The 26,565-nt window shown below is 38.4% G+C and overlaps 2 protein-coding genes across 4 annotated transcripts in view; one reads left to right on the top strand and one right to left on the bottom strand.

Moving 5' to 3' along the window:
* Positions 1-4,244, top strand: part of GTF2A1 (general transcription factor IIA subunit 1) — a 68,680-nt gene extending 64,436 nt beyond the window's left edge. Inside the window, exon 10 of the mRNA XM_072863531.1 lies at positions 4,190-4,244. Within this exon, the coding sequence (XP_072719632.1) occupies positions 4,190-4,229 (40 nt within the window). The 3' untranslated portion in view covers positions 4,230-4,244. The remainder of the gene's footprint in view (positions 1-4,189) is intronic.
* TSHR (thyroid stimulating hormone receptor) overlaps positions 1-26,565 on the bottom strand; it is a 72,848-nt gene that overhangs the window by 24,269 nt on the left and 22,014 nt on the right. The window contains exons 2-5 of one of the 3 annotated variants that reach the window (XM_072863528.1): positions 19,313-19,384; positions 12,782-12,856; positions 3,618-3,692; positions 2,289-2,363 (exon numbers count right to left, since the gene is read on the bottom strand). In XM_072863528.1, the coding sequence (XP_072719629.1) occupies positions 2,289-2,363; positions 3,618-3,692; positions 12,782-12,856; positions 19,313-19,384 (297 nt within the window). The remainder of the gene's footprint in view (positions 1-2,288; positions 2,364-3,617; positions 3,693-12,781; positions 12,857-19,312; positions 19,385-26,565) is intronic. The other 2 variants (XM_072863529.1, XM_072863530.1) reach the window with 2 other exon arrangements.

The raw sequence follows: 26,565 nt of genomic DNA, 5'->3' as shown, positions 1-26,565 counted from the left end.
AACCTAATGATTCTTCTCAACTCTTGTCCAAATGAGTGTTTCACTATCTGTCATTTCTTAAACACTTTTTTACTCCCACTCTGCAGGCTTAGTAAATATTATGTATCTTCAGACCAAAACTCTATTGTGACAAAAGGGACAAAGGAAAACTAAAGAGATTTACTATGACTAAAATGGAGAAAGAAGAGAGGGAAAAAGCTGGTAGATACAAAGGACAGAGGAAAGTGTCTGATTGTCCTTTTTCTGCCTTTTCCTGAATCATATTAGAGTCTGGAAACCAAAATATTCTGCATATTTTTATTTTCTTCAGCTTGTGGATTAGATGTGGTCTAGTAAGGCCAGACCATAACATCCATGGGCCGAGAAGTCGTAACAATTGCCCATGTGACAGGAACAATTTCATTCCTTTTCTGTGCTATGTATGTGCATATATATGTGCTAACACTGAACTGTACTACAACCATTTTCATTCCAGGTAGTTTTCACCGACAGGTGCTTTCCACCACAGATTGTTTTGGTTTGACATTTTTCAAATTGGTTCACTTTTCTAAACAAACTTTTACTTGTAAGTTGCTTGACCTCAAAGGCCAATAGTGATATAATGAATGCTTTTTCCCCAGCTATACCTTGTTCATCATTTAGAAACCTATTATTCTGCAAGAGCAGATTTTTTTCTTGATGAAAGAAACACAAAGGCTATCTTTCATTGAATAACAATGTTTAGAAATACCTCCCTTGAAAGTGCAGGTCTACTCTTTAAAAAGTCTTTAGCATAGAAGACCCACATTTATTTTTTGTTAGTGATCTTTATCAAAAATTTTCAAGGTAGAAGTAAAATAATGTTTTGCTGTCTGCCACTTAGAAAGTCACTGAGTTGGTCGGAAGCAAGGAAGGTTGTATAAACTGCTTCTGTTTCATCTAGGCTATTTAATTCTTGGTTCTCTCTACTTAGTAAGTGTAGTGTTTAATTTATGATCTAGTAGAGCTTAATCTAAGCTAAAGCACTTTTGGTCTTTGAGGAACTCCCTAATAGCTCTTAAGATGTAGGTGTATCCCACTCAGAGCTCTGGCTGACTCAGGTTTCAATCTTGGAGGCCTACAGCCAAGGCAAACATTGGTTATGGAGCGTGAGCTAGCACAAGGCTTATGTCTAGTCTCAGAAGATCCTTGGGAGGGAAGATCTCATTGCTTACTACAGGTCTAGACTCTTTAGCAAAACAACCAGCATTTCTACATTGCTCTGAGGTTCGTCTTGCCAATAGCAGACCATGAATGCAGTGGGGACTGACCATTCTTGACTAAGAACACTCCTTAGCAGCACTGAAACATAGAAGCTTATGTGTTCATAGAAGCTTATGCTGTCAATCTAAAAGAGCATGCATCTCATTCAACTACTATGAAAAAAGGGAGAGTGACAGAAGGGAGATGGGTAGTTCTCCTTCTTAGAGACACACTGTGCCAGCCTGAGCTGACCTCACTACCAGGGCTGTCATGAAACCAAGGTGCTCCTGGTCTAGCAACTAGCTCTAGTCTAGCTCCTGGTCTAGCTCTACTTTATTTCTCAGCTTTGGCAATTTGCTTTTTAATCTCCTTGTCTGTTTTCTTTATTAAAACATTAATTGTATGAAACAACACATTTTGGATAAAATACGTCTTCACCAAAATCTTCCTAAAAATGTGAGCTCAGCCAACACTGAGCTTTTTAAAGGTGCAATGATAAACGATTGCTCTCAAGATTGTCCAGTTCTCCTGCTCTTGAGTCTTCTGTGCTCAGGGTGGGGTCAGAAGAAAGAAGCCGATGGAGGTTATGATTCAACAATATAGGAGTTCAATGAAGAGTAGTATCAGAAAATGTGCAATATGAGCTCACCATGCCAGCACAAATTTGTTAGAAGAATGTTGACATGATGACTTCATGTTAGGTGGCTGTATGTCAGATCAGGTCCTGTGTGTCACACTATTCTGACTTCAGACTAATTCAGGTATTGCACAGCCATTACAAAAACAAAATAAAAGCAAAAGTCTGGTAGAAGTTGTGTATATGTGCTTTGGCTAATTCAAGAGAAATGCACTTGTGTGTCCATCTCTCTCATTCAGGTCAAATGTATACTGCTAGGTCACCTGGCATTTTCCAGATTTGGTACTAAAGGTCATTGAAATATAGCTTGAGGAAAAGTGCTTTGTCAGACTTATTTTATATTTTTCTCCAAAACAGAAACATTCACTATAGGTTTTCTCGGGATCTGAAGATGGCAGTATTCTAACCAGCTGTGAGGACTGACACTTACAGTAAAAAGTTCACATCAGATGAGTAGATTTTGGTGAGGTCTGGAAATGCTTTGAGTCCAGTATTAAAAATACCACTGAAAGAGAGAAGAAACAGAAAGAATTACATGTACGGGATCACTGAACAACAACAAACAATGTATTTAAAGCATTCAACAGTGCAGGATGGTTATTTCATCCTCTCTATTGTCAATGAATTCATTTATAATCAACTGTCTAAAATATACAGATGCAAGAACAATTAAAAAACCCTCAAAATACCGGATTTATGATAAATTACAGAATCTAAAAAATGGGAACACAGAATAATAAGACAGTTAAGCAGATCTGCAGAGGGACGTAGTCTGTGAGGTGAATAGGGAGAAAAAAATTATAACTCTGGATTCACTTGAGAGATTAAGGCTGCTTCAGACAATAGTCTGGACCCCCAAATCCTCTATCTTTCATTGAGGCTAAGAGCTGTTCAAATAGCTCTGAAAAGGGAAAGTGTCTTCAAATGTGAATACAGTTAATGCCCCTTATTTCTGAACGTCCATAGAGTGAAAATAACTTAAGAAAATATAATTCTCAATTTTTTAAAAACTATTCTCCTGAAATGAAATTGTTTTGACCACTTTCTCTTTTTTTCCAGATCTATAGGAAAAATCTGGAAAAAAATCTTTCCTCCTTGCCGCTACACCCCCACCCTCCCCCCGCCCTTTCTAGAGTCTTCCAAACATTACTCAAAATCACAGAAGTTATTCTCTTTCTCAGCTCTCTTTCTGATGCTATAATTTTGGAAATTCATGGTTTGGTTACTCTGTGCTGCTCTTTAGAAACTTCATGGGAATACAGAGAATTCTTCAGGATTTCTTTCTGCCATAGAGGTCATATGAAATCAGGTGTTTATAGATGGGCTTGTCACATATAGTTGACAGGTAAGCTTTAAAACCCCATGTAAATACCTAGTAAATATAAAATATGTGTATATTTCTGTTGCGTCTCTTCTTCCCACTATTCCCTACAAAAATATAGTAAGACAGCACTTATCACAAGAAGAAAGCTAGCTGTGGAATTTTGCCAAGAAACATTAGTGTATTCCAGACATTAAATGGATAAGAAGAATGGCAAAATTACTGATGATTTTGTGAACATGTTTTCCTTTCTCGCAAAAGTAGTCAAAGTTCCAACCCCTACCCTAGCTGGCTTTCTGTCATTAAAATAAAGTAACAGGGAAAAATATTGCAATCAGTTCCAAAATGAAATGCAAGGAAACAAAACTGCTATAGTGTAAAGAGTCAAGTCATCTGTGAGGCTTAAGTGCCACCTTGTTACAGGTGCTAAATACTTACAGGTATTTCAAAAGTGGGAGGTTCTTAAAGGCATCTGGATCTATGTAATCCAAGTTTCTAAGATTTCGAATTTCACTGTAAAAAAGGGAGGAACATTACCACATTGATCATTAATTATTTATCATAACAGAAATCAGCAATTTTAAAATGACATTTCAGGGACCTAATTCTTGCAATGAGCTTTTGTACTGGCCAGCTCAAGACCACTATGCATTCTGAGCAGTCTTACAGTGATGAAGTATCACCTGGATAGATGCGGTCCTGGAGACTGGCTAGTTTAAGCAAGGGGGGAAGAAGCACCTGAGATTTCATTACGGATCCTTTGCCTGCATGGTCCTAAAATCAAAGCAATAGCCTGTGGTAATGGCTATTACTTTGACATGGTGAGAGTTTTGTGTCTGCAAAGTGGAGTAAAAAGAAGAAAAGTTAATCAAAACTTTCAGTATTGATGTATAATAGTCCTATCAATTTACAACCATCTATTTAGCTTATAATTTTATGTCCTATTTTTCTGGTTACTTCCTTCATGTCTCTAACAGTATTTTGTATTATTTTTCCTGTCTCTTTTACAGAAATCATCAGTGGATCCGAAAGATGGCTCAGGTCACTTAAATTAACTCCATTCTGAGACTTGAAATGGACACACCATTCACTGTATAGACATGTCCAGCATTATAGAGGATATTGTATCTCTTTGCTTTATACTGGTGCAAAATGTAACATAGACTTAATTCCTTACATCTTCTGTCCACAGTTATGTCTTTAAATACTTCTACCCGAGTGATAGCTTGGTCTGCAGATGGCTTTTTAGACCGCACATGTTGAAGAACCAGCCTGACGCTGATCACGGCTATGGCCATGCTGGGTGCTTTCTGTAGGTGTGTTTGTGGGGCTGCTGCCCCTCCAGCCATCATGATCATTGCCTGGCATCATGACTCTTCCTCATTTTTCTGAAATGTTTGTCTCTGCCCTTAATGCAATTTTCCTCAATCTTTCTCATTCCTCTTTTTTTTAGCAGATTTATTTCTTTTCTATCCATAATGACAGTCAGCAGCCTGGCTGCACCAATCAGACTGTGCCAAAATTCCTTGTCTAGACTCAGTAGAACTACCAAATTTTCACCTTTTATGAAAAAACCCACCCATACCCACCCCCATGACATGCACACTTTTCCTTTCCTGGTCTCTTTACTGTCTCCAGAAAGGGATAGCCCTTTCTGCGTGTTTGCTTCTATTTCTTTACCTTAAACCAGGTCTGGACACTGGTCTTATAAGTCTGCTGGAACAACTCTCAGCCTTTCTTAATACAGAAACCATATAGAAAGAATCGTGCCAGTCTTCTTCCCGATACTAGCTGTGGAGCGGTGGGCTGAGGGAAGCGCTTCTTGCTACTTTTATAGATAAATTTGATGAAGATGACAGGTATAGATGGCATGGTGCTGCAGGTTGTGTGGGTGATGTTCTGGTCTTAAGTCAGTCCAAGAAGTGGTGCTACTGGGCAGAGACTCAATGGGCAGAAACCAGCAGTATTTAATTTACTATGCCCTGACAGTTCCAAGTAACCTATACGATATAGGTATCAGGAAGCTGGGTTTTAAGGATACGTCTGCCACTGGAATCATTTTTGCAGGATAAAATCAGCCCAGCCAAGTTGTCTGAGAAATAAAAGTGGGAAAAGAGACATAAGACAGTAGATAAATCAGTAGGTAGATACAGGTACCAAGACTTCAGCCTCTCTATATACTGCTGTACTGACAAAACAGTTCTGCTCCACCTTTCAAGTCTTTAGTTTTTACTCTGTTTACTCCACCATCGCAGGGAGACAAGGATTTACCTTTTACTTGCATGTTAAGCTGATGTAATTAATAGCTATACTACTGCTATTACAATGCTGTATTCAAATATTCTTCATGTCTGTTAGCTACTTTGAACAGTACTGTTTCTGTATTTAAAAGAAACCTTCTTAGTGTCAGTCTCTTGCTTCTCTCAAATTATTTTCTTAGTTATGTAGTTATCACACTCCCAACAGTGGAATTTGCTCCATCAACTTTAACTGACATGTTTTTTCCGTCACTGACTACATTTAAAATGCTGGAGTCATGAGCTTCCTGGCCAGATATTCTTTTGTTGTGGACCAAACATATTCCAGGGAAAGACAGTCTTCAGATCAACCTTCAGCCTGGAAATGGATCATCAGGTTTTGGCTTGTTGCTATTCATAGTATTCTGCGTAAATGATTTGCATGAGGGTACTGAAAGTAAGAATTCAAAATCTGCAGATGGTACTAAAATTGGAAGCACAAAATAATGCAATGAGATTCAATCAGATTTTGATTTATTAAGTAACTGGGCCACGAGAGGGCATGTGCTGTTTAACAAAGGCAAATGAAAAACTAATCAATCTGGGAATAAAAGATTTAAAACTGCCAGATGAGACAGTTGGCATAGTAATCAGAGAAAAGCTTAAATAATGTGAGTGAGGAAATTGATATGATTCAACTGAATGTTGGGAAAAGGTTGATGTCCCTGCTGTTCAATTTCCTTGAATTGGTAACGCTGGGATTAGGAAAGTATGCTTTAATATATACTCTATTTATATTTGCATTTCGTCCTACACTTTGTATTACAGAGGTTTCTTAAAGCCCAAAAGGAAGAAAAGGGCCCATTGTGGTAGGCACTACAGCGGACAGCCAGTTGCTTAGAAGTCTCTAGTCAAAATGGATGAGAAAGAGGATGAGAGAGGTATAAAAAGGTAAAAGGTAATTTGACCAAAGTGAATGTTATGCTTAAGAAAAAAATCAGGAGAAAAATCCAATTTTCCCTACTTCTAGTCCAGTCAAATACGCCTCTTGCACTTGACTGGCTGAATATGTGGCCTCTCATTTCATATGCATGAAAAAGAGAAAGATCTTCAAATTCAGTTCCATTCATGAACTGTGCTGCTGTCCTTGTTTTGCACAATCAAACATCATTAATCTCAGAGTACTGGAAGGAATTCCCCTCTAAAAGCACAGATTTAAAGGATATCTATAGCTCCATCAATATTGGAGCCTAGGAAGTTAAGTCCATAAGGAGAAAAGATATTTGAATAGTTCTGATCTCATCAGTTAACAGGATAGTGATACACAAACTGGATTTCAGACTTTCTTTTACATTAATCAGTCATGAGTAATATACTCAAAGGTGCCTAAATGTTATATGATAGTAATTTTCAAATTGTAATCAAAAGACTGCTGTGGTTTAAGGATTACTTCCAAAGGATCCAAAAACCTAAGTAAAGCAAGTTGGTTACTGGTAGATTTATTAAACAGGGTTTGCACTTTTATCAGTAAGCTTTTCTGAATTGGTGAATGGAAAAGAATGAAACCCACTGATTTAGAAAGGTAAGGTTCCTTTGAAAAGCAGCTCTAGGAAAATTATTAGTAGTTTTAGCTGCCTAAAATGCAGATAAAGCAGAAGAGTATACTTAAAAATGTCTAGTAGGCTAGTTCCCAGGTATCTAGGTGTCTATGAGAGCTGATGTTAAGTGACTTTTGAAATGGAACTTTGACACACTCTATAAATACAACTTAATCTTAGCATACAGTGCTTAAATTCTGCATCCAACAGCAATGTAACAATTCTGAGTCCTTCTAGGAATGAAGTGCTTTAAAGATATAAAAAAACCTAAGATGGTTAATAGGCATCTTTGTTGACCATTGATGCAGGGAGGCAAAAGTTGCCCTGAACAAACATTTCACTTTGCAGTCCTAACTAAAATTACTTGGAGATGTTAATAAGAAAGAAGGGTGCTGCTACCTACCCAAAAGAGAACAGAATTATTTGTGGAATGTTTACAAAATTATTCAAAGTTACTTTACAAACTATTCAGCTTCTGCTTTATTTTTAAAAGTACATAAACCAATTAAGAATTGGCTTATTTGTGCTTTAAAGACAATCAATGTTTTAAATCTTATTTCTGGCACTCAGACTAGTAATTAAAAAGGTACTAGGTTAACAATCAAACCACCACCTGACTGTCCATGAACAGCAACTCAGTTTTGCTTTTTAAAGAAAATACTTTAAAAACTTTAACATGTCAAGAACAGATGTGCAGAGAAAGTCACTTGATGATATAAAGTCCTGTGTCAAGACTTACAAATAACTATGAACTTATGTTCATTTACAAAGATATAAATATTTAGTTCCAAATACAAATGAATCTAAAAATGAAACAAATAATAACTATTCAAATATTAGTCTACTGAATTAATTAATGAGCCATAAGTTAACCAGATAACTTCTAGAAAGGTTAATAAGCTACTTAACATCCCATATGAATTTAGTAACATTTAAAAAAGCACAAACATTTAAATATTTAAGTGGCCTCTAAATTTCATTTACCAGACATGTCTTTCATACCTGCCTTGCAATATTGACACATCCTTAAGTTTGTTCAAGACCAGAATCCAGAAACTGCAAATCTGGCCATAGAGTTTCAATATAATCACATTATGCTGAGGTACCTACGAAGACTAAGGATATCCAGGTCAGCAGTTCTGAAATGTGTTAAATCAGCCTTTTTTTTTTCTTGAAATCACTTGGGACCCCTCTCTACCTTCCTAGACTTACTTTGCCTATAGCTTCCTTGGGTTCTTTCACTTGTATATATATTTCCATGTCTTATTCTTCCCCTCTGGCCAAACTATCCATGTTATTTCATTTGCACGCATGTGTCAAGCCTTTGCACTGCTAGCACCAGAAAACTGGCTCAGGGTCCTGACAGTCTATTCCCTTCCTCCAAACTGCAGCTTTTAACAAGATTTTTCTGCACATCACTTGTCCCGGTGCCCTGAAATTCACTGCAGGTATACAGCAGTCCCCCCAGATCTCTTCAGTCTTCCTCTCCAGTTGCTTCTCGGATATTTCAATCAAATCACCTCTCCTTTCTGCAGCCCCGTATCCCATGACCTGGCTCCACAAGCTGTCCAAGAAGAGAAGTGCAGCCCTGGCCCGGAGGCTGGCAGAGCTGCCCTGGCCCTTGGCTCCAGCTCACCGCAGCTCGCTGCAGAGATGGAGAGCGGTCCCCCACCAGCTCTCCAAATGACGTTGCATATACGAGGGCAAGCCACTTGAACCATAACCTTTGGCCCTGTTCCCAAATGCTGAGAGGGCTTTTCATGTGGTTGTATAACAGGAGAGAGCTTTTGGAGTAAGGAGGAGAAAGGAGTAGGTAGAGATCAGAGGAGAGTGAGCAGAGACACAGAGAAGGGGAAAAGAAAGAGTGAATTTTTCTGGGGTTCCTTCCACAGGAATGTTTTTGTAAGAAACAATGACCTAATTACAAAAGCTTTTTATTTAGTGTAATGCTACCAAGCTGCAGCTCTACTACTAAGACAACTACACAGAGACATTGACTGCTAATCAGACACTCTCACAATTATATCTAGAAAAAATAAATACTTATGCCATTGTATGGGAGAGACAGTTCTGAATTTGTAAACGTTGTTTGTCTCACAGACCTAGTTAAAAAAGGTAAAGACAAAATGAAGGAACAAGAAACCATTGTGAGACCCATTTAACACTATTGGGGAAAAAAAAAACCACAAAGTCTTGGCCCTGATTTTCGTCTTCATAGAGTGGGAATATTGCCATTAATTACAACCAAAATGAGATCTGGCCCATTAAAATACAGCAGGTGATGAGTATCCTTAGTTTGCAGAAGTTGCTCTGCACTTGACAGGCATAGGTTCATAAAAGTACGACCTATGCTTAAAGAGAGCTGAGGTCTGGAAGGAACAGAAAGTCAGGACAGAGGCACATGAGCTGAATAAGGACCAAGAAAATGGAGCGCTGAAGATCAAAGCTGAAGCACACTAACAGGCTTGGCAGACAGGGATGATGATGAACACAGGATGCCTATTCACATGACACTTGACTCAAGCCAAAGCAATTAGTTCCTCCCTTTCACAAACACTAAATTTTCTCCTAAGAAGTTTTTATGTTTAAAAACAAATGCTTTTAAAATGAAACTGTGTGTATAAGTTTAAATTAGGGTAAAAAGATTATTTACATAGAACTGCACTTTATGAAAAGTCCATGAAAAACAACCTGTGAAAATGAAACTCCATGAAATTACTTCTTTTCAAAACTGTTACAGTAACTTCAACCTCCTTTAAAATACCCTATGATAATCTTTACCAAGTACTATTTTAGTAATAATACTTTGAAAATACTATGCAAGTGGAAAACATTAAACAAATGCATAGCACAACATATACATTCATCCCTGAATAATCTTGTTCTTTGGAAAGTAAATCAAAGCCAACAATGATAAGTGTTAACAAATCAGAGGAGTTATGGAAGCAATTCAGAAAAATGGTCAAATTTATGAATTGCTTTCTTTTACAGCCTAATTTGCCAGATGTCTGGATATTCCCTGATTAAATAATACACGTGCCTTACTTCCAAACAGATTTTAAAAACCTGATAAGCGCTTTTGAGCAGTAGAGGTAGCCCTTCTTTGTGGGCTATCTGCAAAATTTGGGGTTTGCCTATAGCTTTTGTGAGCAGACTTCTAGTGTCTTGTCCTGGGCAGCATGTTGGCTCTTGTGCAGGAAAAAACCTGTGTATCTTGTATGTCTGTGTACAGTTTCTTTTTTGGTAGTGCCTTTGGTAGAAATATAAGGGGTCCCACATTACCATAACCCTTGTATAGCAGATCAGGAAACCTCCTCCGCACCGTGCCCTCCCCACAGCCTGTGCCATAGGTGACATGAGTGTAGGAGCCCGTGAGCTCTGCTGACTCCTGCCTGGGCCTGCAGCTTCCCGGTCATGGAGAGCACATCCAGGCCTGGGATCTGGCATGGGTGTGACAATGCGGCAATTTTGGACCTTGCTGGTGGGCTCTGGCCTGACTTCAGGGGAGCCGTGACAGCGGCGTGCTTACAGCAAGGGGCACTGGCTGTCCTCCCAGGCAGGAATATAAACGTGCTTTGGGGGTAGTTAGAGACTGGAAGAGGACAAGAGAAAAGGCTTCTACTCGTATTCCTCGCCAAGCCTTTAGGTAGTAGAAAGTAATGCATATTAGGCAATGCTACAGAGCACAACACAAGAATGAGTGCCTTGGGAGGCACTGGCAACACCAGAGCTCCATCCACCACTCCTTCAAATTAGTCACACATTTAAAAGTGCGCTTTTTGTGGAAGAGTTCTTTATATTTGAAGGCTTACACTATATTACCCTTTGAAGGAGATCAGATTTGTGTTATGAATTAAGATCCTGAGGGAGATTTTTCTAGTCCATTCTCCACTTTGAATCTAATACAGGAACAATAGAAAACAGCTATCTAGTCAGCTACCTCCTTTGTCCTCAAGAAGCCTTTATATCTGTATAATTTAAAACAGACAAGATACTACACTGCATGTTGCATGGAAGAATCCTGCAATGAAATGCAATGGCCCAAGAGCATTTTATCTTTGACTTCTAATAAGGTGAACCACAAAACAAGTACCACATGAGGAATTTGTAGTGCATAGTGCCACATGCTTTATTCATTGCTTATAAAATGTGTTGCCAGTGGGTGTTTCATTAAATGTTCATTTGTGTTAAACAAGAAATCCTGAAGACACAACAACTGTGAAAGAGGAAGAGAGAACATGAAGACCACAGGCCTGGAAAAACCATGTGCGGAAGAGGGAATGGCATTATAACTAGCGATAAGTACTGTTATCACACCAAAGCCTTCCTTTGAAACTCATTCAGGACTATTACAGGAGCATGTTATTGGACAGAACTAGGTCTCAGGATCCTGGACGGTACTTCTAGCTCTGCCTGTCAGGTACCCTTAGGGGAGGCACTTCCACTTTCCAGCATTAGTTGCTCTCTAGCTACAGTAACAGTAATGGTATTATCGCCTTTATTCTTATTAACTTTTCTGCTTCACACTGTGTGAAGTAAAAGGAAAAAATTCTAGAAAATAGAGCAGTGTTAAGAGATCATCTAGTTCAATCTCTTTCTCTGAGTGAAGATTAAATAGACCTATAGAGCTTCTGCTTACACAGGCTTAAAGGCCTCCAGTGATAGGGACAACCTCCCCAGGAAAACAATGCTACTGTTTACTTATGCCAGCCATATGAAAACATTTCCTAGTGTCTAACATGAATCTTGCCTAATCTAATTTAAGGTTATTATTACTTTTGCTTTGTCAAATATCAGTGTTGAAAATGGGTTGTAGCTTTCACCCCCTGCAACAACCTTAAAAGATATATCTTCCCTCTGGCATGTTTTCTTTCTGGACACAAAAGTCTTTCCTCTCAGACAATGTTTTCTGGATCCGTGATGACCAACAGTGGTCTCCCATGGAACCTCTGCCAACACAAATCTTCTCTGAAATATGCCAAACTGCAACTCATCTGAGCTTTACGACACCGGCACACTTTCCATTCCCTCACTTGGATCAGTAATGGAAACATGGAAGAGTACCAGATGCGGGATGGATCCTATGAAGCTCTATTCAATACATTACCTACTCATTTTGACAGGCTACTGCTGAATGACAGGAACTCCCTGGATGCAGGTATCCTACCACTTCTGTAACTGCCCTAGTGCATCATTTGGTGAGGCCTCGTCAGAACAACAAGGCATAAAAACACCTCCCAGAAGCCTTTGTGCGTAACATTCCTGTTCCATTTAATAACCAGATAAAGACTCTTCATTTTACTAGTGCACTTCCAGAATGATTACTTATTATTCTTCATGTCTCCAGTTAGCGCCATTTTGCTCTCTGCTTTGGCCCTTCTGATTTTATTTCTGGTGCTTATATTACTGTTTTACACCTACCTTCAGTAATTTGACAGAAGTAGTTCTTAGTTGCCATAGTTTATTTGCCTTAGTTTATTTCAACTTGCCATCAAGTTGATAATGTAGTCCCACATATTTTTCACTACACTTGCTTACACTTCTGTGGGAAGGATACAGAAGAGCAAGGGAACCAAAAAGATGTAGGGAAAGAAAGCACAGATCAAAAAAGAGACTGACTCCACATTACAGGGAAAGAAAGGGATAAAAGGAATATTTAGCTCAAAGGAGACAAGAATGACAACTCAAACATCAACATGTATGTTATTTCCACACATCCCAAAATTTATTTTATCACTGTATTCATTTATTTAATTACAGTACTTACATATGAGTGACTTTACTTAAACTGTTGAAGGAATGGGCCTCCAGACTCTGAAGTGTTTCATCTATGGAGATGTAGCTAAACACCAGCAAACAGAAAAAGAAACAAGTCAGACCTTGGCAAGCCATGGCTAGTGCCCATCATGCCACTTTATTTTTCCTCTCATTCTTTTTCTCATCCAGCTGCCATGACACTGCCAGACACACAGACAGTGTCTGAGGGAGGAACTTTTAACAGGATTTTGATTTTGACTGATGCCTTAGATGCATACTATACTGCAGAATACAGTTAAATCAAAAAACACAACAATGCTATTAAGCAGCAAAAGCAAACATCCATATTTCACATTTTGGAATTATATTTCTTCCCTTTTCCCCACTTAAGATGACCTTGGAGTTCTCTAAGGGGATCTAGCCCTCAAATAAATTGGCATATTTCTCTATATCAAACAACTAAAAAGGAAGGAAAGAAACAAAGATGGTCCTTGGGCCATCACAGCAACAACTGTCGCAATTTCTCTAGAGAGAAACATATCATCAGGGCAACCGATGCTTTGATACTGCTGAGGAAAAAAATGTGCTCCAACATGAATTTAGAGAGAAACTCTAGCCATACAGTGAATGTTGTAAAGGATATAAGCAGTAATGTGGCTCAGAAGCAAAACCAGACAGCAAGCTTAAGAAATATTTATTTGCACACAGTTTAGACTGAGTCGCATTTGTACTGCTAGTGATCTACTGAACGGGATGAGAAAACAGCTCTACAGAGTCTCTCCACCATCATTAGGAGGATGATAATACTGGAACTACTGTTAAAGACTTTGAAGCATGAATAAAGTTGCAATACAACTAACTAGTGCAGATTTTCAGAGTAACTGACATTACTATTTGGGTTAAATTATCTGATTCTGTCTTTCAAAATATCTCTTCATTTTAAAATTGATTAATGCTGGAATAGCATTTAAAATATGTATTTCTGTATTTTTATTTACTTTTCTAATCATATTTTATATCATATTTCTAATCTATAGATATTTGAAAATAATTGGAATGCCTTGTATATTCTTTATATTTATTATTACTATTAAAATATTTAAGTACTATCTTTTGATACTCTTCATCGAAGTTACTGACTCAGTTTTTAATATTTTGCATGGTTACACATATGCTGAGCAACTTGATCATTATTTTAAATGCACAAAATTAAATTGACTAGAAGAGTCTTAGACGTCAATTTTAGATGTCAAAATCAAATAAAATGTACTAATAAAGAGACCGTATCATATGCCTTTCCTCCTTTTTAATCAGTAGACCTGCAAAGACCTGGAATCATACTTAACTTAAAAAATATCCAGCTGATATTTTACATCAATTCTAATGGGTTTGTGTTCCTTAAAAAAAACAGAGAAGATTTTTAACATTCTTTCCATTTTTTCCAATGACAGTATTAAGAGTAATAATAGTAAATAGAAAATTAAAATATGATCATTTAACCCAGGATGGCTTTTTAATACAATCAATTATGGATCAGATTTTTATTTTTTGTGCAAATTTTAAAGAAGATAAATCTTTCTTATTCAATATCCATTGAATCCTTTGAATATATACATTGAATATTCAAATATTCAATGGATATTTAAAAATATTTAAAATGTTTTAAAAAATTGGAAAGGATACTTTGTGACCAGCATATGCTCTAACAACCAGCAGATGACTAACTGTTCCAAGGGAATTTATGTCCTTGCCAGACTGGAGCTCGAAGTGTATTACCTGAACTAATTTTAAGTCTTCTAACATGAGATTTACTTTTTGTTGCTCACTTAGGAGATGTATTCACCAGTGTTTGAAGAGATACCAGAAAAGTAACTGGTAGAGATTGTATGACCAACAGATTCTCTTTCTACAGTAATATTGCTTTTACAAAGCTATTTGCCTCTTCCAAAAGGAAGGAAGATAATAAAAGAGGAATACAGTAAAGAAAGTATTTCCAGTCTGTACCTCTGTGATTGAGTATTGCAGAGTTAGATGTTTATGTGAGATGCTTTAATTTTGGTTTCCTCTAAGCAATAAATTTCTATTGCCCAGGAAACTGGAGTTTCAATCTTAGAAGAAAATTAATTATTCCATTTTAACAGAGCCTACATTTTAACATACCAAAAGATAGGTTATATCAATGACACATTAACAAAAAAGCTGATATATAAATCAGCTTGACAGAAAATGAAATTAAAAACGGATAAAGAACAAACTCTGCATCCTCATGCTGGGGCTAGCAATTAGTGCTTTTTGCATGCTCTGTGATCAAAATGGGTCACCATTTTGATCACCAGGCCAGCAACTGCTTTTCTCTCACATACGAGAAGAGGCAGAAGAGCGGCAGCGGGAATTCCTCCTCCCCTCCCTCACCCCTACAGCCACCACGTCCCTTCCCACCACACTGCATGTCACATTTTTACTATAGTGCCTGGCTTGGAGCTGACTGAGTTACAGGTTTGTATCTTTCAGCTGTGGGACAAAAGTGGGAAGGAAACAGCTTATTTTCTTTGCATGTTGACCTCCACTCTTCTGCTTCATAAGCAGATGTATTTGTGTACATTAATTAAACCACATCATCACTGATGACAGGGAAATGAGTAGTTTTATTTGCTTTAGTGTCATCTAGATAAATACACAAAAACCACACAAACACATTCAAATCTCCTCTGAGACAGGAACGTCAAACAGAAACGTGTATTAATGGTGCATAAATACTTAATTCCAAGTGTTCAGAGTGCCTCCAAAAACCTTTGGGTTCTGGCTAATGAATACATAATACAACACTTCAAATGTAAGAAATAAAAATCACAGCAGTCAGAACTAGAAGGAGTTGTATCAGAAGAAGGGAAAGCATGTTTAAGTTCCCATTCTGAAAGCGTGTTACAATTCAGCATCTCCTCTCCCTACCAGCTGTGTTTAATTTGCAGGATTTCAAAACGCCTTCAACGCCCATCGCGAATACATAGCTTAAACACCAAATGCACAGCTTCAGAGAAAGTCTGTTTGCAGACAACGCTTTAACCACCATTGCCCATTCAGAAAGAGCCTGAGAACACAGGGTTTAAAGCAGATTGGCGCATGGTAGTAGCCCCAAGGCCCTCTCCCTGCCCTTATTTTCTTCCTTCTCCCTCACTCCACCTTTCTTCCCTTTTTTCCAGCCTCAGCATCCCCTGTGTTGCTGCCCACGAGCTGTCCCTGTTCTCTGCTGCTGATGGAGGGAAGCTCGGTGACGTGTGGGGTACTTCACGAGAGGACAACCAGGAGCAGCTAAGGCAATCGAAGCCCTGAGCCAGGGCTGTTCTGTAGGACCGGCTCTGGGGAGCACGGGAGGTGTGGAAGCACTGGGGTGCAGCTGCACGAGGTGTGGGGAGCGCGTGGTGGCACTGGCTGTGGGTCGGCAGTGTGCACGGGGCGTGAAAAGGCACGGTGTTGCACAGAGGAAAACAGCGCACAGGGGAAATGTTGGGCTCTGCATGGGGCTGCTGGCAGAGCACTGTGCAACGTGGGGATGCTACTTTGCATGGAGAAGCTGTGGAGAAAACTGCAGAGAAAACTGCTCAGGGAGCTACAGGTCAGGTGTCTGTGAGGTACTCACGAATGGTGTACTCATGATGCCCCAAAGTGTCATCCTGAGCCCAGGAAAAAGGTTCCTTATCCTTGACCTTAAAAATACTGAATGTTCAACCTGTCCTAAGTCAGTAGGAAATACCAGGCGAAGCCCTTCTACCAAGATTTAATGTATTTGCAACTTTAAGGATGTAAAATCGAAATTTCTCTTGCATCTGAATACCTTATAAAACCTTTTTTTTTCAGTGCACTGATGCATTTCTCATAGGAATTAGCTTTGTACTTGAACATTTCATTAAAATGCTTTTTTTTCCAGTCCTGTGGCAAAGCAGCACAGGGAAACAATCTCTATTTCTGGCTATCAAGAGCACACAGATCAGCATTCATTTAAGAGTAATAGTAGCACTGAAATTTTTGTTTAAACAAGGTTCATAAAGAGGACAACTAAATTTTCTATTCAGTACAGAGGAAAAAAAGGTTTATTCGTGGAAATTATATAGTAGAAACCATATAGCAAAATGAAGTGCTGTATTTGGAACAGTAAACACAGTCTCTATCACCCTATTGAAACCTCAGAACATTTTCTAGATGAGTTTACAAAGCAAGGAATGATCTGGTAATTTTCATTGCTGATGGAAATTATGGCCTGGGAGAGGCAAATGAGACGTGGTACATTAGAGGCCAAGACATACACACAAGAGGTGTAGTTAATATACAGGTACTGGTTCCTTAACCCAAAGTTTATACCAAGAAGGTGGTAGTTCATGATTTGTAGTAGTAGTAATGCTGTAAGAAAAATCCAGCAGGGCATTGACACTATTCAGATTTAAACTTCTGTCTCTCCTTCATAGGCTTTTTAAAATTAACAAGAGAAAGAGAAATGTGGTAATCCAGAAGGCATTGCACAGCAGGAGAGAGAGTGTAATGCTACCACATCAGGGCATGATTTTAGGTAGGTTACTGATATATTCAACTGTATCTAAGCTATTTTCCTACACATAAATGTGGCGTAGAGGGAAGGTAAAACTCCATATTCAGATACTCTCTTTAAATAATAATTTGGGGAAGATATTGACCTTTGTTTTCCCAGGTAGCCTTGAAAACATGAACCAAATAAACTGACATGGATGCCAACATATTAATTATATTATATATAATAATTATATCTAATTAATTATATCTAATTCAAGGACATAAGGTCTTTGTAATTTTGACTTTCCTCTTCAACTGAAATGGGATCAAAGCGTGCAACAGAGTGGTTATCTGTTACCATGTTACTACCAAACAGTATAGGCAAAAGATTGTCATTGACTGATAATGCCCATGGAGAGAGGCCAGGTGGCTAGGTGTCCTGAGCCTAGGAGGTCACTAAGTGATCTAGAGACAGGCAGTGCGAATACCCCTCCTCACCTCTGGTGCCATGAAGGTTAGGAAGATTTGTTGTAACAGCCTTTTGGCCACAGGAAGTTTTTGGAGGCTAGTCATCTTTACAGAAGGGTTCACTGAATTCTTCAGATGAACACCTGCTTTTACAAATTCATAAATATTACAATTTGAGAATTTTAAAATCTGAAAAGCATCTAAGCAATGGATTATGTGTCACTGAAAGCTGAAGAAGAGATGACAACCTTCTACATTTAATAAAGCTGTTTTGACCAAAGTTTATCAGGTTTATATATGATACTATACGTCATATGAGGGATATTCCTCCCCAGAAAAAAAAAACAAAACACCACATCATCTGTCTGATTAAACTGAGATGGTAAATGAGGCTGCAGATATCCAAGAACAATTACTTATAATTTTAGAAAGTCATTACTTCAATACACCTGGATGAATCTATAAAATATAATTTGGCAGACCTCCATGTCCCCCCAAAGTCTTGTTTCATGAATTCCTAAATAGTAGTCCATCTCAGCCATTCAGCTAAAGCTCAGCTGGAGTTGAGACTTGCAAGGAATGTCAAGGACAACAAGAGCTCCTATTGCTACATTAGTAATAAAAGGCTGAACAAGAAAAATGTGGGCCTCTTGCTGAATGAGATGGTTTATGTAGTGGACACAGATAAAGCTGAGCACCAGGCTGGATAAAGCACTGAGCAATCTGGTTGGACCTTATAGTTGGCCCAACTTGGAGCAGGTGGTGGACTAGAGGCCTCCTGAGGTCCCTCCTAAATTACATGACTCTTTGATTCTAGGGACTGAATTGGCAGATGGCAGAGAAGTTCCCTGCATCAAATAGCCATGCACAGGATGACTGATTATGGGCCAGCCACCAAGAAGAAGAAACAAAGGTGGCACAACTTTGTCTCAAGACTGCTGACATCAACGAGCAGTGCAGTACAAGGGTAGCCACTTTCAACGGGACAAATGTTGATGTGAGGCAAATAGGTAGAGGCTGCTGGTTGTGTATTTATGGATTGTATCCATGCATGTGTTTACATACAAAGGAAGCGACACAATGGAAGTCCCTCTCACATCACACAAATACTAATGTTTTGGTGAAAGTCCATCCCTAGTCTAGAAATGCCACAGGATCTCCAATGAAATGATTTACAAATCATGCTGGGAGCTGGAAACAAATTTTTAGCCAGGACCAGCAACAGAATATGTTCATTTGTTATGAATGAAACCATTTCTCATATTTTGCGAACTGCAAAAAAAAAAAAAGTTTTATAGCCTTATTTATCACATCTACTTCAATAAAGGTGTGCTCTTGTCCAAAAATTCCTAGTATCCTTTCCTATAGCTGGTTCAGGTTATAAACAATGGGATGATTACCTGCAGTTCTAAAATGTAAGTGGTGAGGTAGCAAAGGTGCAAGAATATTTTCATTTCAGAAGATTTTATCTTTTTCAGAAGACAGAATTTTGGAGAAGGAAAGTGATTTTTACTAAAAGAACTAAAAGAATAATATCAGAAACAGAACTTACATCCTAGAGATGTTGGGGAGATTGGAAAAAGCGTCACTTGGAATTGTTCTTAGATGAGTCTCCATAAACCTCCTATAGAAATAAAAGTTTGGTAGTTAATATCCTTTGGTAAGTACAATTTAACATTAAAAAGTCCTACCCAACTCCAGCTCTGCTCCAATATTTCTATTCTTATCTTCCCTTTTCCCAGTGTTTCCATCTTTGCCTCATTTCTATTCCTGTTTCATTATGTGGCTTGGTTCACTTGGTGTGCTCCCTCAACCTAAATTACAACCTTCTGCACCATCTCTCCTAGGAACTCGGCATTCAGTGGTAATGATGGACCTTCCAAAACTCCAGAGCATGACCAGCAAACATATTTGCCCATTGAAGTAAATGAAGTATGAAGAGTATATGCATTCTTTCAATAATTTCAGGCTCCTCAAAGATATCCCATCCCTCATTCTGAGCAAGAAATTCAGGTATACCAGCCAAAATTGAATTAGAGCACTTGCATCCTACCTCCACAGAATTCTCCATATACTTGGTAATAAATACAACATTCTTCCTCCCTAAACCTCTAATGTGGGGATGGCATGTACATTGTTATTTTTTAGCTTAAGCCCAGTTAAAGATGCACTTCAGGAGGGAAGATAATTACGTATCTTACCCATCAGCAGGAGGTTTCAGAAAAACAGGCAATATTTAAGGGAGATGATACTTATCAACAGACAAGTTCTTAACAGAATGAATCTCAAGTAGACTGACTCCTCCAAAAAAGGAGGAAATCAGCTTTGGAAAATTAGCCTATAATGTCTATTAAACTTACAGTTACAATCTGTCATTGCTGGATGAGGTATTCTTTGGTTTTCCAGTACCACTTATGGGAATACACTTATGTAATTTATAGTCAATGAATAGTCTGAAGAACAAATTATAAACTTTTCCCACAGATGCTGTTTAAGAATAGTTCAGTAGAAAAGAATTAAACAAATCAGAATTATTTCCTAAGTCTGTTTTCTGTTTCATAATGTGAAGTATCTGATTATAATAACTATATTTGATTTACACAGACAAAAATATTATCATGTTAAGATTTATCAAGATTCTGGAACTTGCATACAAGAAATAAAAATATCTGTAGAAATTCTTAAAACTTCCATCTTGAGTGAAAACATAAATTAAAAGAATGTACACTCGTATCATCCCAGGGGAAGGCTCTGTCTGCTTCCCAGGTATACCTCCCTTACTCCATATACTTGTGACAAGAATAGGAGAACCTAAAGACTTCTATTTTTCCAACACTGGGTTGATGTTTCTCTTGACCTCAATCCACCCAGCTCCCACCGGGCCCCCAACCAGGGGAATGTGAGTTGGTCCAGAGGTATACTTGCCAATTGCCCTGCACCCACAGCACCCTGACACCCATACCAGTGCTCTCACATCCTTCTCCCTCCTCCACTTCATACTACTGCTTCCTTCGCTGGCAGTGGTGACTGAGGAAGTTCTGGTTTCAGGACTTCTTAACGTCTTAAAGTAGAACAGAGTGAATGAGGGACCTTGACAGGCTGGAGAAATGGGCCAACAGGAACCTTACACAGTTCAACAAGGCGAAAGTGTGAAGTCCTGCACCTGGGGAGGAACAGCCCCATGCACCAGTAGATGCTGGGGGTCAACTGGCTGGAAAGCAGCTTTGCAGAAAAGGACCTGGGGGTCCTGGTGGACTCCAAGTTGAACATGAGCTGGCAATGTGCCCTTGCTGCAAAGAAGGCTAATGATATCTTGGGCTGCATTAGGAAGAGAAAGCAGTCCTAAGGCTTCTCCCTGAGACTGTCAGAAGCCAAGAAAAACATAGTTTAAGCCACTTCCAACTATCCAAGCTCACTTTTAACCTCTCTTATATCCCTCTGGTCCTCTGTTCACCTACAAAATGTTGACTCACATGATAGTTACTTCCCATCACCAGTCATTACAGAAACTAGTACTTAACCTATCACTTATGTGTAATTCCATGTTCCAGAAAAGCAAGAATTTAAACACCATCCTAAGTCTCTTCTTGACCTCCTGCTCTTATGTCTGACATTCATCCCTCTCTGTGTTTGTCAGCTAATGAATGGAGTCAGGCCCATCATTCATGAGCTACATATGGGCTAAGTGAGCTCACATTAATCTTTCATTGACATACATGAAATTTACACATCCCATCAGAAAAGCCTGGAAATTCTGGATAATATTTATGAATCAATTATATCAAAGTTGCTGTATTATGAAATGACTTCGCATTTATAAATTTCTAGACAAGGCTCCTAATATCTCAATAGACACGATAAAGAAATGTAGCTTTAAAGGCTATATTTTGATTGGGTGGCTGGTAAATTTATTATATGGGCTGGAAGTGGGAGTATCATATTTCTTCCTATCTATTGCTAGAGTTTAAAGATATACCAATATTCTGCAAATATGACAAAAAACCATATGGGGTACAGGATGTGTTTATAAATGCACTCATAAAGAAAAGAGAGACAGCAAAGTATAAATAGAAAGAAATCTTAGGCAGGAGAAGAGATAGCCTATTTCATGACTAAAACTTAGTTGTGAAGTGAAACAGTATCAGAGATTGTCAGCAAAGCTAAAAGACTCCAAGTTCATGTAATACACCTACTACATAAACAACACGCTACATAATAGCATGTAGCATATACTGACAAAGTAATTGGTGTTTGTTAGCTGCCATTCTTCAACTACTTGCTGTCTTAACAGATTGCTGACTGAATTCAAAGAGAGTCAATGATTAAGCAGACCATAAAATGGAGTCAATGCAACAGGCCTGGGGCCAGGGCCAAACTTTTAAGCCATCCTTTGTGTACAATCACCTGCAAAGCTCCAGTTTTCTCTGAGTTTTAAAAACCTGTGGGCTGATACATTACTTCTAATTTTAAGCCACCTCCTAAAGCAGTTTAAAACTTTGCAGAAAAAAAATCAGTGCTTCAGTCCCTGTTTGCCAAGTGTGAGTCTGTGGATAATTACTGGTTGGGGACCACCAGGCACCGGTGGTGTGTAGAAGGCTGTGGGATAGACAGTAATTCTTTGGAGTGGGAAGAAGACAGGCTGAGAAAATTCTCGACCAGAACAGTCTATGATGGATCAAAAATGAAAGTAATTTAAATAGACTAGCGTTAGGTTAGCCCAGTCTATATACAGATCACAAGCTTACCAACTGTGTTAATACGCTCTTCAGGCTGGGAAAGCAGCAAGTTTTGGAATTTAAAGCCCTAAGCTACAAACAAGAAAGGCAAGACAGGTCAGGACTTCCAGCCTGCCAACCATTACATACAGTGTGAACATATGATGAATAATTGAGAATTCATTATATTAATGGACTGTGATTCTTCCTGTCTTGCATGCATTAGAAATTTTCTTTAAACCTGCATGTTTCAATTTGAAATTTAGCAAGTGAGTCCAATATCCAGCTAGCCACAGTATATTCACGAAGAAAGTAAGCTTTTTCAGAATAAAGGAAAAAACTTTACCAGGAAAATATGCATTAGTTTTCCAAGTGAGAAAAACTGTAACTATAAGCACTTACATATTTAATAGGCTCACTTAATTTCCTTTCTATATTAAGGCAAAGACGACACACATGAGAATTTCAATACCTTATAATGAAAAAATTGCTCCTGTGCTAACCTGAGTACTACTGTTTATTTCTATCTTTATTTTCTCATTCAGATAAAAAGCCTCAATAAATCCAGAAAAAAATTTCAGTCTTTATTTCATAAAATCTTTCAAAAAGAAGAACCCAAAGTCTGAGGTCATTTTCATTACAAACATGCCATGGTATTTGCAAAGATACAAAAGCATACAAATCACATTTTTGCTAAAGGAGTCATTTTAAAAATGGCAAGAAAATGTTTCAGAAAAACATTTTAAGTTGTATAGGATGACATTTAGTTTGCATTTCTTAGTTTCATAGGTCAGAAAGTCAGTTTGAAGTTTCTAAAATTTTCTTTGATATTTACACCAAAAGTTCAGCCTGTATGTTCCTGAGAGACTCTACATTGCATATATCAAGAAAATGAAACCTGAACAACTGATAAGAAACATAGTAGACTGCTTGTGCAGAACATTGCATTTTTGCTTTCCTCTGCCCCAAACATCTGTCAACCTCGAATGCAGAGTTTCTTGGTCAAAAATCAAGTACTGCAGATACTCAGCTAACAACTGAAAAAACTCCCACTTTGACTCCCTTCTAATCTTCCCAATCTTTAGCAAAGACTCTGTTTCTCAAAATTAGCCTAGTCATTTTCATTAATGAGAAAAAGAATCTTTTTTAAAAAGTATAAGACCACATAGACTTCAAAATATTTTATATCTGCATAGAAATAACCCTAGTTTTGACTAACTTAGAAATACAGGTATATGTAAGTGGAGGTTGTGAAGTATTCAAACTTAAACATATTTGCTTCATTTTAATGACCGTACAGTATCAATGCACAGAGCATTACCCAAACATCTAGTAGATAATAATGTCATCTCTCCCTTAAGTACTGTATTTCTAGTACTGCTAAGCACTGATTCATTATCTGTGCTTTGCTGTTCTATGACAGTTAATCTAGTGTCCTACTTGATAATGCACAAGGGAACTCTGTTCTTGGGGTGGCTGGTGCTTACACTCCTATCAGTTAGGAGCTACCTAACTATGAACGAACATTTTGTTGGTTTCAGTATTAATTAGTCCGATCACTTAAGAGCCATAAGAGTACGCAGCTTAAGCCAGGCATAAGACAATGAAACTAGAATCAGCCCTGTAAACTAAGCAAGTGGCATTAATCTCAATGTAATTAGTGGTGTTAATTGCCTTCAGTATATTCTGTTGTATCACAGTCATTTTTTCACTTAAAAAAACCCCTATAAATAGTAACCATTAAAATATGCAATTTACAGCTGGCTTAAAACAAGGTGTGCTGGTTTTGGCTGGGATAGAGTTAATTTTCTTCTCAGTAGCTAGTATGGGGCTATGTTTTGGATTTATGCTGGAAACAGTGTTGATAATACAGAGATGTTTTAGTTATTGCTGAGCAGTGCTTACACAGAGTCAGGGCCTCCTCTGCTTCTCACCCCACCCCACCAGCGAGTAGGCTGGGGGTGCACAAGAAGTTGGGAGGGGACACGGCTGGGACAGCTGACCCCAACTGACCAAAGGGCTATTCCATACCATATGGCGTCATGCTCAGCATATAAAGCTGGGGGAAGAAGAAGGAAGAGGGGAGATGTTCAGTGTGATGGCGTTTGTCTTCCCTGTTACACGTGATGGAGCCCTGCTTTCCTGGAGATGGCTGAACACCAACGGGAAGCAGTGACTGAATTCCTTGTTTTGCTTTGCTTGTGTGTGTGGCTTTTGCTTTCCCTATTAAACTGTCTTCATCTCAACCCACGAGTTTTCTCACTTTTACTCTTCTGATTCTCTCCCCCATCCCACCGGGGGGGAGAGAGCGAGCGGCTGGGTGGGGCTTAGTTGCCGGCTGGGGTTAACCACGACACAAGGTAAAAGTAATAACAATAGAAATAAAAAACAATTTCACAAAAATATTCCACTAATAAATCAAGATTAGAAAAACAGGAGAAAAGCTTTGCTTTTACGTATGAAACACTACTAACTCTTAATGAAGTTTATAGTTCTTAACTATCCATTTAACAGCCCTCTATTTTAATGTTAAGCAAAGCCATAATTCATCTCAGAAGCCAGGAGTTCCTCGCTTCTATTTGTGCATTTAAGTCAGAATTGCAGCATAGCTGATTTTTTTCGTTGAATGCTAAATAAAGTTAGAGAAAGACTAGTACCAAGGAGTTACAGCAAAATTCAAATGAAACTGTTTATAATCCTGGTTCTCTTTCAACTGCACATATGCACAAGAATAGAATCTGGCCTATGACTTACAAAAGTTAGTGTTCAGCATATAAGGAGGTTAAACTGAAAACTTTGAGAGGTATTTCATTTCTTACAGGTGACCATTTTCAAACATTTGAAAATGGTGAATATCAGAAGTACCTAGCAACCAGGACCAGAGAAACATCAAGGGATTTTCCATTTGAGAGGTACAGGCAATCTGTGTGTAAATGTAACTGCCACAGCCTCTGCCTACTTACGTTTGACTATTTCATTTCTATTACTGTCTTGTGTTAGAGCAAAAAAAATCCAGAGGAAGATGTAGGAGAGGTATACCTCCACTTCAGTCACACCTATTCATCTGATAACTAGCACTAACAGCGTGCACTATGTAGCCAAAATGCTATTACAGTGAGAACTTACAGATGTAGATGTGATAGAATACATGACAATCTAAAGAGAAAACATTTCTGTTGCTCTCTGGCTTACTTGGTAAATCACTTGAAAGCTTTATTTCCCATTGCTGATTAATCCTGACTCAGTGCTGAAGTTCTTACAACAGCTTGAAGGCGTATGTAATATATTATCTAAGACCTAAACTAAACACATTTATAAAAAGCACTGGTCTTCTTAAAAGATTTTTACAACTGCATTTAGTTACACAACTCTCAAGACTTCACCCCAAACGCTTGGGGGTTTGTTTGTTTCCCAAGCATGAGACTGTTCATCAAGACAGGGCAGCAGCAGAAGGGTGTCCTTCCCATCTGTCCCCTGTGAGAGACTGGTGGGAGGGAGCATTCCTTCTTTGAACAACACTGACCATGACTACTTCTCCCCCTCATTCTCTGGTACCCTATACCAAGCCCAGATCAGGCTGAACAGCCATGTCTATCACCTGAGTTCACAGAGCAGAAAAAAAAAATACAGAACAGAGTGGTAAATGAAGAAGCTAAACACTTAGCTGCAGAGTAAGAGATGGGAGCAATTGCATGACAGATTTAACTGAGATAGTCAAACCTTGTTCCTTTGCTAGATGTTGGCAGAAGTGGCTGGACAGTTTGGGTGTTCACTTCTTAGCTCTCCCTCATGTACAGCCTAGCATATTAATATGAAATTAAATCAACAGTGACTTATATTGGTAAACTGGCCAGGGACTTGAGTGATGGAAAAATGAAACATATTCCTTTCAGCTTTTTCTGAGATGGGACAGTACTAGAGGAAATGGTAAAAATACTGGATTCTAAAGTGACTGGAGAGATTCATGAATAAAAACACATCAGGGCATATAAAATACAAAATCTCAGGTTCAGAAAGTGCATGAAACACAAAATATTACTGGGAGAATATTCCAGGACAGTGTCACTGCATGTTTGTCTTATTCATATAC

Source organism: Ciconia boyciana, chromosome 6 (assembly GCF_034638445.1).
Source record: "Ciconia boyciana chromosome 6, ASM3463844v1, whole genome shotgun sequence".
Classification (NCBI taxonomy): Eukaryota; Metazoa; Chordata; class Aves; order Ciconiiformes; family Ciconiidae; genus Ciconia; species Ciconia boyciana.
This window is presented reverse-complemented; position numbering and strand designations above follow the sequence as displayed.